General features: G+C 35.2%; 1 protein-coding gene across 1 annotated transcript; it reads left to right on the forward strand.

Annotated features, from left to right (window-relative positions):
* Positions 1-8652: 8652 nt before the first annotated feature.
* Positions 8653-10790, forward strand: LOC119987388 (ATP-dependent Clp protease proteolytic subunit 2, mitochondrial-like). The gene is made up of 2 exons (XM_038832285.1): positions 8653-9093; positions 10201-10790. The coding sequence occupies exons 1-2, from the start codon at positions 8781-8783 to the stop codon at positions 10617-10619; spliced, it is 732 nt and encodes a 243-aa protein (XP_038688213.1). The 5' UTR covers positions 8653-8780; the 3' UTR covers positions 10620-10790.
* The last annotated feature ends 295 nt before the right edge of the window (positions 10791-11085 follow it).

Consider the following 11085-nt stretch of genomic DNA (forward strand, 5'->3'; position numbering starts at 1 on the left):
ATCATTAATTTAGTTGTAACATATATTTTCACGATTAATAAGCATGGTCAATCGTAGTGGGTAGCTTTAGTTTGAATTCTTTCAATATTCTCAATGAGTACTAGGGATTAGAAAGGAATATGCACTACACTCGAGTCACTAGTTAGAGTGGTAATGATAATGTGTATTACCTTGGTAATCAGGACTCTAATCCCCTCCCCATTTCATGAAAGGAATGTGCACTTATTTTCTTGTTTGTTTCCCGGGAATTAAAATAATGAAACATAATATGAAACACCCACAAAAAGTTTGAATAGATTTAAGTAGCTAGAAGAGTCACTATATATGTTGAATAGAAAGAAATCCAGATCGAACTTTCTGTAACTAGAAAGTTGATGTGCAATATTTTGTACCTACTAGCTTCTATTGTCTCTACAATACATGTGCAAACCACTTTCAATGTTCTCAATGAGTAATGGGGATTAGAAAGAGATGCGCACTATTTTCTTGTTTGTTTCCCGGGAATCAAATCAATGAATATGAATCACCTACAAAAAGAACAAGGTTGAATGGTAGAAGACATGACCATTATGTTGAATAGAAAGAATCCAAATCTTTCCTTAACAAGAAAGTTGATGTGGAATACATTGAACATATTAGCTATTACTATCTCCCTCTCTATAATGCATTTGCAAACCACTTTCAATAATGCTTTCTCGGCTATGGAGGTATCACAAGTTAGCAGGTCATTCATCAAACTTTAATTTTATTAGGTTCTTGTCTCTACATAATTTTGAAAGGATTCTGGTGTAGGGGTGGGGGATAACTTAAAGTGGCAGTAATGGTACTTTACTCGTCAATTTTTTCACTATCATTAAAAAAAAAAAATTTCCTTACGTAAAGGTATCGGAGTACGATTAACCTTTGAATTTGAAATCACTTCTTGTATACTTGCAATTGACCAAAATTCATAAGAAGATTATGTAGTCTTAAGAAGGGAGAAAAAGATTAATGGTAAAAGTGGATGCATTAAATAATTAATTATTATATAAAAACATAACGGAGTATTAATAATTTTAATCGTTGAATTTTAAATTTATATTGAAAAAAAAAACAAGATTTGTAATCTAACTTTCTTCCTCATATTTTTAATAAATTTGCTGAAATGATGAAGGTCAGGCCAGGGTTTTTTTAGGAATTTTGCTTCAATAGCCATGAGTTTCATTATTTGTGCAAATATTTTGTCTCAATTAGTAGAGTGGTCTTTATGAAAGAAGTTATCTCCAATCTCCATCCTTTAATTTCCTTGTTTGTGAATTGTGATGTGGTTTATCCTAAGGAAATATTTCTTTTCTCATGCATCCTTGTTAGAGGTGTGTCGCAACCGGGGTCACGACGCGGACCGGCGTTTGAGGATGAAAAATGTTTAGAGTCGCCACCAATTGATTTAAGGTGCAATTGGACACCGAAAAGACCTGCGAACCAGAGAAAAGGGTACGGGGATCGATTGAGTGTGGGGAAGGTGTTAGGCACCCCACAACTCCCGTTTGAAAACGGTTACCCGGATTAATCTAATGGCTATCTTATGGAAACTTGCTTTTTGCAAGGTGTAATTGTTAAAGTTTGAATTATTACTTTCAACACACTTATCAACTTATGATAGTGTTTGAAAAAAAAGCTTGGAATATTACTATCAATTTATGATGATTTTTATTTGGAAATAGGTTTGAAATAACACTATCAACTTATGATAGTTTTGGGAAAAGATTTGTAAGAATACTATCAACTTATGATAGCATTAAAAAAAATTGTAATATTACTAAAACTTATGATAGTTTTTATTTGGAGCCACACTACCAACTTTTGGTAGATTTAATTTTAAACACCAACTTATGGTGTTAATGATAAAATGTCCTACCAACTTTTGGTAGGTTTAATTTTAAACACCAACTTATGGTGTAAATGATAAAATGTCCTACCAACTTTTGGTAGGTTTAATTTTAGATACCAACTTATGGTTTATTTAATAAAATGTCCTACCAACTTTTGGTAGGTTTAATTTTAAACACCAACTTATGGTATAAATGATTATTTGGAAAAGTGTCATCTATCAACTTAATCTATTATTGCCAACTTATGGCAAATTAATAAATGAAATCAAATAAGGTCCATAATTCGAATAAAGGGAATCAACTCATGATTTTCTTAATTGAAATGACCTATATTCAATTTTAAACTCATATACTTATAATAAATAAATAAAAATCCAAATAATTAATGTCCAAGTTATACATGTTAATGGGGGTGATATACTCAACATAAGGGCCAAATATACATACTTAAACAAAGAATAAAGAATATCTTAAGCAAAATCCTAAAATTATTCAAGTTCTCCTTGATCCCGGCCCAAATAATGTTCAACTCAATCCAAACCCAACAAATAAACACAAAAATGGGGGTCAATATGGGTATTCAAATATAATATCAAACCAAACACATACTTAAAGATTTACATATACATATAAACATATATACAATATATGCATATACACACATCCAAACCATGTATAAATACACACATACCGTACACATATAAACATAAATCTCTAAAAAAACCTATACAACTTATTCCTAATGTTGCCGGGTTTTGAACAAAAAAACATATATACAAAACATCAATTATACTCAAACCGGACATCAAAATATACTCAAACAAACAACAAATATATTCAGTATATTAGCATGCCATATTGACTGATTATGAATGAGTCAAATCCAAATCCAGTATTGCAAAACCAAGTCCAAATCCCGTACCAATACCACCGATTATCATTCTATATAGAACTTGAAAATTACAAGACCAAATCCGGCACAAAACCAGCAAATCTATTACAACTAGCAGGGTAAAAACAAGGAATAACCTTAGTCAATCATCATCAATATCGAACAAAACAAAAACCCACATCATGAACCAAATCTATGAGCAAAAGGTTTGAACAATAACGTAAACATATTGGCAACGAGTCCGAACAAACACATAGAATAAAACCAAATTTGAATCAAGGAATTTGAGTCATTACCTTCTCAAGGAGACAAAGAAAACCAAACTTCTTCTCTTCTTTTGCTCGGTTGCTTCTCCAAATCTCCTCCTTTCTTCTTTCTCTTCTTTTTTGTTTTTGCTTCACCAAAAAACCAAAGTCTCCTCCTTTCTTCCTCTCTCTCACGCCTCCTCTCTTCCTCTCTTCTTTTTTTGTTTTTTTCTCCCCTCCCCAAAGTCTCTTCTCCCCTCTTCTTATTCTTTTTCTTTCCCCAATTTGTGCCACATTTCTCTCTTTGTCTCCTTCTTTTTATTCTTTTTCTTTCCCCAATTTGTGCCACATTTCTCTCTTTGTCTCTTTCTTTTTATTCTTTTTCTTTCCCTAATTTGTGCCACATTTCTCTCTTTGTCTCTTTCTTTTTATTCTTTCCCCAATTTGTGCCACATTTCTCTCTTTGTCTCCTTCTTTTTATTCTTGGCTTTTTCTTTCTTATTTTTTACTTTTCCATTCTTCTAGCAAAAACAATAAAAAGATTAAAACAATTCTCTTATTTTTAGATATTTTCTAAGATTTGATCTTATTGGGTCAAGATTTGAGTATTTAAGGATCCAAGAAAGGGATTATGAATATCTATGTGCTTATAGGTCAAAGAAATGAGCTTTTGCATTTTTTGTGTTCTTTTCCTATTTTTTTCTTTTTCGGATCGGACGAAATCCGGTTACTACAAGGTGGCACCAGAAATGGAACTTTGATATGATGGCTTGCATTATTGACGCTTACTGCTCATTGTATCATGAAAAAGGAGTCTCCATAATTGCTTCAGAGATTGTTAAAAATAAATACCTTTGCTTGCTTTAATAATATATGGAGCTCTCTGGTGTGTCTTTACTGAAGTTTTCCCTACCCTCGCTTCAATAATGGGTTGGCCAAACACACTCTATATATAAATAGGCAAAATACTCAATTATGCATTTAAGGTGTGGCCTGTTGGACAAAAGTCTCATCCGGTAATAACCCAGCAAAAATCCTGTATATAATAGCAAGCCCTCCTTTCCTCTAATAGGCCTTTTAGGAGGAAGACAATGGGGGCCCAGAATTTTTACATGGTATCAGAGCTAGGTTTGCACTCGTCCTCGATAAGAAGTCCACTCGTTGGGCCTTGGGCAGAGATACCCAGTCTACGAGTGCGAGGGGGTGTTGGACAAAAGTCTTATCGAGTAATAACCCAATAACCCAGTAAAAATCTTGTATATAATAACAAGTCCTCCTTCCCTCTAATAGGCCTTTTAGGGGGAAGATAATGGGGGCCCAGAATTTTTACATGGTATCCTCCTTTCACTTCACACTGGTTCAAGTTATGGAGTGCATGCAGAGACTCATCTTTTGTTGTTTGTTTTCTCTCTCTTGTTGCCCATGTGCCATTAACAAAAAAAAAAAAACTTGAATGTAGGGTTTTAGACTTTTTAGTAAGATACCCATTTTAGCTCTATGAATTATGATTAAAAGAAAAGGGTAAAGCCGACCCAGAAGAGAACAAAGATCGGCCTAGCAAATAGAGCTATATTGGAGACAGGTGTCGAACACTGGTTTGTCACATGATATACTTTCCATATCCCGTCCAAGCAGTGGTTATTATCCGGACTCTCTCTGTATGCTAGCGATTCCTAGTGCTTAGAAAGGGATCGATGCGCAATACATATATACATGCATGGCTTCAATATTTTCTCAATTTCTTGTTTGTTTCCTGGGAATTTATACAATCAAACATAATATAATATGAAGCACCCACGAAAAGGTTGAATATATTACACTATTATTATATATGTTGATCAATAGAAAAAAATCCCGATATTATGCACTAAGAACACCCATTATCTTTTTCCAATATATATACACACACATAAAGATTACACCTACACCTCATTTTCTAAACTTTCTGGTTATTAATAGATGTCGCAATCGTTGGATAGTGAAAGCGAGCAGAAGGAGAAGTTATGAATACAATAAATGGAAGCTACTACTTTTATGGTTGTAGCCCCATTGAATCGTACGTCTCTTTTTTTGTTTATTCTTCCAGAGTTCCAAGACTTATGTTAGAGTTCTAAGCTGTCCATCAACAGCCCCGTTATAAAGATGAAATCATAAATGTGTAGTATTCAGTTGAACGAATCCAAAAATGTATTTTTGTTTGAAAAGAAATCAAATTCAACATAAAATAGCAATTCTAGACTATCAGTTCATATAAACTCAAACACTTGTTTCGATCATGATGGATTTTATTTTTGTTTCGGAAAAAAAATATTTGATTCGCTAAGTTGAATACTAAACATTTGCCCAATAGAGACTACAATAGACCCCGGACACCCATCCTATACAAGGAGTGAGGGAGGATATATGACAATGCAAATGTTTGTTTTCTATAAGCAGATAGACAAATCTTAATAAGCATGGTAGATCATAGTGGTACTTTTAGTTTGATTTCTTTCAATATTCTCTATGAGTACTAGGGATTAGAAAGGGATGCGCACTAAGTATACACTCATATACATGGCCTCATTATTTTTCTTGTTTGTTTCCCGAGAATTAAAACAATGAAACATAATGGTGAACACTCACAAAAAGATTGAATAGAAAGGGACCATACATGTGCAAACCACTTCAATATTCTCAATTAGTACTAGTAGGGACTTGAAAGGGATGCACACTACATTCATGATACATGTATACATGGCCTCCTCATTATAACTTTCTTGTTTGTTTCCAGGGAATTGAAACAATGAAACATAATTATGAAACACGTACCCACAAAAAAGGTTGAATAGATTTAAGTAGGTAGAAGACACTATTATGTTGAAATTGAATAGAACAAATCCGGATCGATCTTTCCTTAACAACAAAGTTGATGTGGAATGCTTTGGACCTACCTAGTTACTACTGTCTGCCTCTCTCTATAATACGTGTGCAGACCTCTTTCAATAATGCTTTCTTGGCCATGGAGAGAGATAACAAGTTAGCAGGTCACCCATCAAATTAAAATTATATTAGGTGCATGTCTATACATACTTATAAAAAGATTCGGGGGAGATGATGGGTGTATCGTAGATTGGCGGTGAGAATGAATTATTTGTCAACTTTTTTACTCTCTCTTCAAACAAAACAAAATTGGCCTTACATAAAGTTGCCATAATATGAACGTATGAATTTGATATCACTGCTTATATACCTAGCATTTTTCCAAAATTTACACGAACATTTTGTAGGCTTAGTAAGAGGGGAAATGTTAGGGTAAATGAGCACTAAATAATTAATTATTATATAAAAACATAATGGATGCAATATATCAATAATTTTAATCGTTGAATTCTAAATTTATCTTAAAAATTACAAGATTTGTTATCTAACTTTCATGCTCATATATTTTACCAATTTTCTTGAATATATTTGCTGAAATGAAGGCCAGACCTTTATGGGAATTTTGCAGAGCTTTGCTTCAATAGTTGAGTTGCATTATTTGTGCAAATATTGTCTTAATTAGTAGAGTGGCCTTTTTTAAAAGAAGTGTTCTCCAATCTCCATCCATCATTTAATTTCCCTGTCTGTGGTGTCGTGGTGTGCTTTATTTCAAGGGAATATTTCTTTTCTCATCCATGCTACGTGGAATGGTGATACCGTTATGGAACTTTGACCCGATGTTTCATACGTACCATTGGCTGTGTTGGCCAAACTCTTATGCTTATTGTATATCATGAAGGAGTAGAGTGCGTTTGACAGAACATTTTGAAAGTAGTATATATATATTGGCTAAAATGATAACATATATATTATTTGAAATTCATATTGATGATGTCGTAAATAGATCTAACCCTACCAAATAGATCAGCTGGCTAGTCAAATAGAGCTAGGATCGTCGATCTTCTTTCTTGTTGGTTAGTATTTCCCTTTCCCTTCTTGTCATTTTTGGCTTGGAAATCGAAGATGGACTTTTCTTTTTGCTGGGAGGAGAAATTTATCTTTTGTTTGTGCCAGTGCTGCCGTTAATGCAGACCCATTTGTTGCTCTAACTTTTCTGTTTATGAGTGTTTCTCGTGATCTCGTTAGGATGAACCATGTTTTTTGGTGGATAAACTCAGGCTGTGATTTGCACAGCAGTTCCAGAGGGTTTGCGAGGGGAGAGTTGGGAGGGGGAGTCATCTAATTATTGATTGGTACATGAACTGAGGAAGGATTGGATTGTTTATGTCACCTCTTAAACTATCCCCATCCCCATTACTTTCCTCCCAGCATAAGGGTTTGGGGGTGGTTTAGTTATAGAGAGATCAAACACCCCTGAACCCTGATGAAACGGCCTTATATGAACCTGTCTCTCGGACAAAGTTTTCCTAGTAAATATCTTCACCTCTCCGACAGTTCTTAACCCTAGCCGCTTCAAATGTTCTCAATCATCTCTTCCACTTCCCTTGCTTTAGATTTTGCACAATTTTTTTTTTCCTTCTAAGCGGAACAAATACATGAGAAAGGTTACCTGCTATTGCTAAAAATTGTATCAACCATCAAGTTATGATATGATGTTGTTCATTATTTGTTTAACTTGTACATTTATTATAATCAAATTAAAGTTTCTTTATGAAGAAAAATATAATTTAAGCTGGAATTCAGAAATGAGATCGTTAACTTTTGATTTCGAGTGATCAATGTATGTTAAGTTGTGTTGCTAAGTTTGAAATTTGTGTGAGGATTATATTGGTTTGGAATGTGTTGGATTATACCATTTTTCCGTCATGCATGACTAAGAGAGGGTGTAAGTGAAAACAAGCTCTTGGGTGGAAAAATATTTTTCTTAGGCTAATGCAACTCAACACAGTTCAACGCGGTCATAAAAAAATTTACACATTTCAATTCAGTCACTTAAAAATTTGTCATCGTTCCAATCTACACACTCATACATGATTTTGATTAGGTCTCTCAATTTGGTCCATGAATTGAGCCCCGATACGAGCCCGGACTCATTGACCAAAGCTCGACCCAGGCTCGAAGTTGCATCAGCCTGGATAGTCCGATCCTATGCCTTGGGCGAGCCTAAGCTCCATTTCTAGGGCATGACCCAGCTTGAAGTCAAACTACTTGGGCCAACTTTGGGCCAGCTCGAGACCCAGTCTGAAAACATATATGATGCAAAAGATGTATATATAATATATATGATGCAATTTCTCCCTCTATAAAAATATTATTCAATTGTATAAAAAATTTAGTGTAATTATTCAATTGTATATTCAAAAAAATTTCAAAAAATAATCAAAGTGTGAGGCACGGGCCCAAAAGCCCAAACATTATGGGTCCAGGTCTGGCTTGGGCTTCATTTTACCATTCAAGCCCAACTCAAAGTCCGATGATCAAAATCGGGCTTGGGCCCCTAATTTTGACTAATCTTGTATTCAATTATTGGAACATACACATTTTTAATCCAACGAAGTCCGATGATCATAATCCTTTGCTTTTTACGTATTGTATTAACCTATTTTTTCAAAATAAAAAAGCAAATTTTTTCATAATAATAATAAAATAACTGCGGTCTTGTAATTAAAATTTGACATTTAACAAGCGAGCCTTGCAATTAAAATCTTGAATTAGAATTTCAGGTAAATAAAGAGAAAAACCACAAGTCTTAACCTGGAGTCTTCTCTCTCAACATCGACTATATCTGAACTGAACCCCTAAACCCCCATCTCTCCCTTTCTCATTTCCCAAATCCTCTCCCTCGGTGCAATGTTGATGGGGGGACTCATCTCCGGCGCCACCGGCAGATTCTCTGCTGCCCGGAGCCTGCTGAGGCCGTCAATGGCCGGTGCTGTTCGCCAATACAGCTTGATACCTATGGTGATAGAGCACTCCTCTCGAGGGGAGAGGGCGTACGATATATTCTCCAGACTTCTTAAAGAGAGGATCGTTTGCATCAATGGACCAATCAACGACGACACGGCGCACGTGGTGGTGGCTCAGCTTCTATTTCTCGAGTCTGAAAACCCTTCCAAGCCCATCCACATGTACCTCAACTCCCCCGGCGGCCATGTCACTGCTGGTATTTCCTTAAATCAATTATCTTCCTTTTCTCGCTTTACTTTTGTGGGACAAATTATTTTATGGGACAAATTAGTGAATGAGACTGATCCTGTAATTTTAGGGTTTCGAGGGCACCTTATGTAAGGATTAGACCAATTAGATATATCTCAATTCAATCTGACCACAATTGTGCTTGGTGAAGACAATTCTTAGTTCAGGCTAGTCAATAATCTTTGAAGACGTGGTTTTCATTTGGTAAATATACGTCTTATGGGCAAACAAGAGGAATAGTTTTACCCATCACTGACAAGGGGTTTGCACTATGTGGGATTTCTTGGTATCCAGTGGGCCAAACCTTTCTGCAAAAACTCAAGCAATAACAAGATTTATCATTTAAGGATTGACGATGTTTCAACCTTTGTATTTGGTTTCATTAAGATCCTTGACCAGATGTTTACCACTTATTGGATGTTATGGACTATTTTTTTTAGATATCCGCTTGCTCTGTATTCGAGTTGATTTTTCATAGATAATCTGTGTGCTCTGTAGTGGGTCGCAGGGTTGTCTGCATGTAGGTGCTTGTTTAATGAAGTTCTTTTTTGCCTCAAAGGAAATGTTCTTAGTTAAGATGATGTCCTAAGATGCAATCTGGTGCTTGGGAGGATTGTCATGGAAATTGTGAATTGGCTCAAATAAGAACACGAGATTTTTATGTCGATACTAGTGAATAATCTTGGTTCATTGTCTCTATTTGTCACATAAAATGTTTGCAACATTTATAAAGATATTAATAGTTATTTCATTCTTTCATTGTTGGGAAAAGTGAAACAAGTGAAAAAATCATTCTTTGTTCAGGATTGACATGATCCTCATCCTATGTTCTGATTTGCCCTCCACTGCCACCACCAAAGCCCCCTGTGATTCCAGTATTAGTGTGTTAATGGAAACTTATTGAGACTTGTGCTGATTTAAAAAAGGGTTTTGGGATTCAAGGGTGCCTTATTTTAGGGACTTGTACCAATTAATTGGCATTATGGCTGATAGAAGTTAGATGATTTCCTGAGATGCATTGGAAAGGATCCTGTTGTTATGAGCTGATGGTGGCTTTCTTCTTGTCTTCATACAGGTCTTGCTATTTATGATACAATGCAGTACATTCGATCCCCAATCAATACCATTTGTTTGGGTCAGGCTGCGTCTATGGCTTCACTCCTTTTGGCTGCAGGTACGAAGGGTGAGCGTCGTGCCCTTCCAAATGCTACCGTAATGATTCATCAGCCTTCAGGTGGGTATAGTGGGCAGGCAAAGGATATGACAATTCACACAAAGCAAATAGTTCGAGTTTGGGATTCGCTGAATGCATTGTATTCAAAGCACACAGGGCAGACAATTGAGATTATACAGAAGAACATGGATAGAGATTATTTTATGACCCCTGATGAAGCAAAGGAATTTGGGATAATTGATGAGGTGATTGATGAAAGACCCATGGCGTTGGTTACTGATGCTGTTAGCAATGAAGGCAAAGAGAAAGGCACGGATTAACTTACCAAAAGAAAAGAAAGGCGCGGATTAGTGTTAGTGGGATGCTAGTGACAGCATTTTTTACTTGAAATTAAAACTGTTCTTGATTTGGTTTAATTTATGGTATGTTATTGTCCTTTTTATTGTTTTAAAAATATATTAGTTTTGATGTGGGATATTTGTGTTTTATCTTCTTTGTCTTCTTTTTCCAGCTTACATTTGGGTTTTCATTGAGCTGATGAGAGTTTTTTCATAGATGCTAACACACACAAACAAAAGTCCTCATTTTTATTTTTATGTTGTTGTAGGCCTTTCCATTTTGAGATCTTATTATAATGTGTAAAGGAATTTTTGGACACTACTATATATTCTTCCTTTGAACAAACAAGATTCGACCCAGATCATTAGAGAGTCATATATATCATTCTTACCACTTCAATTATGGTTCGGATGTAACTCGATAGAGTGTTGATTTTATGTAATATGT

This window comes from Tripterygium wilfordii, chromosome 3 (assembly GCF_013401445.1).
Source record: "Tripterygium wilfordii isolate XIE 37 chromosome 3, ASM1340144v1, whole genome shotgun sequence".
NCBI classification, from domain to species: Eukaryota; Viridiplantae; Streptophyta; class Magnoliopsida; order Celastrales; family Celastraceae; genus Tripterygium; species Tripterygium wilfordii.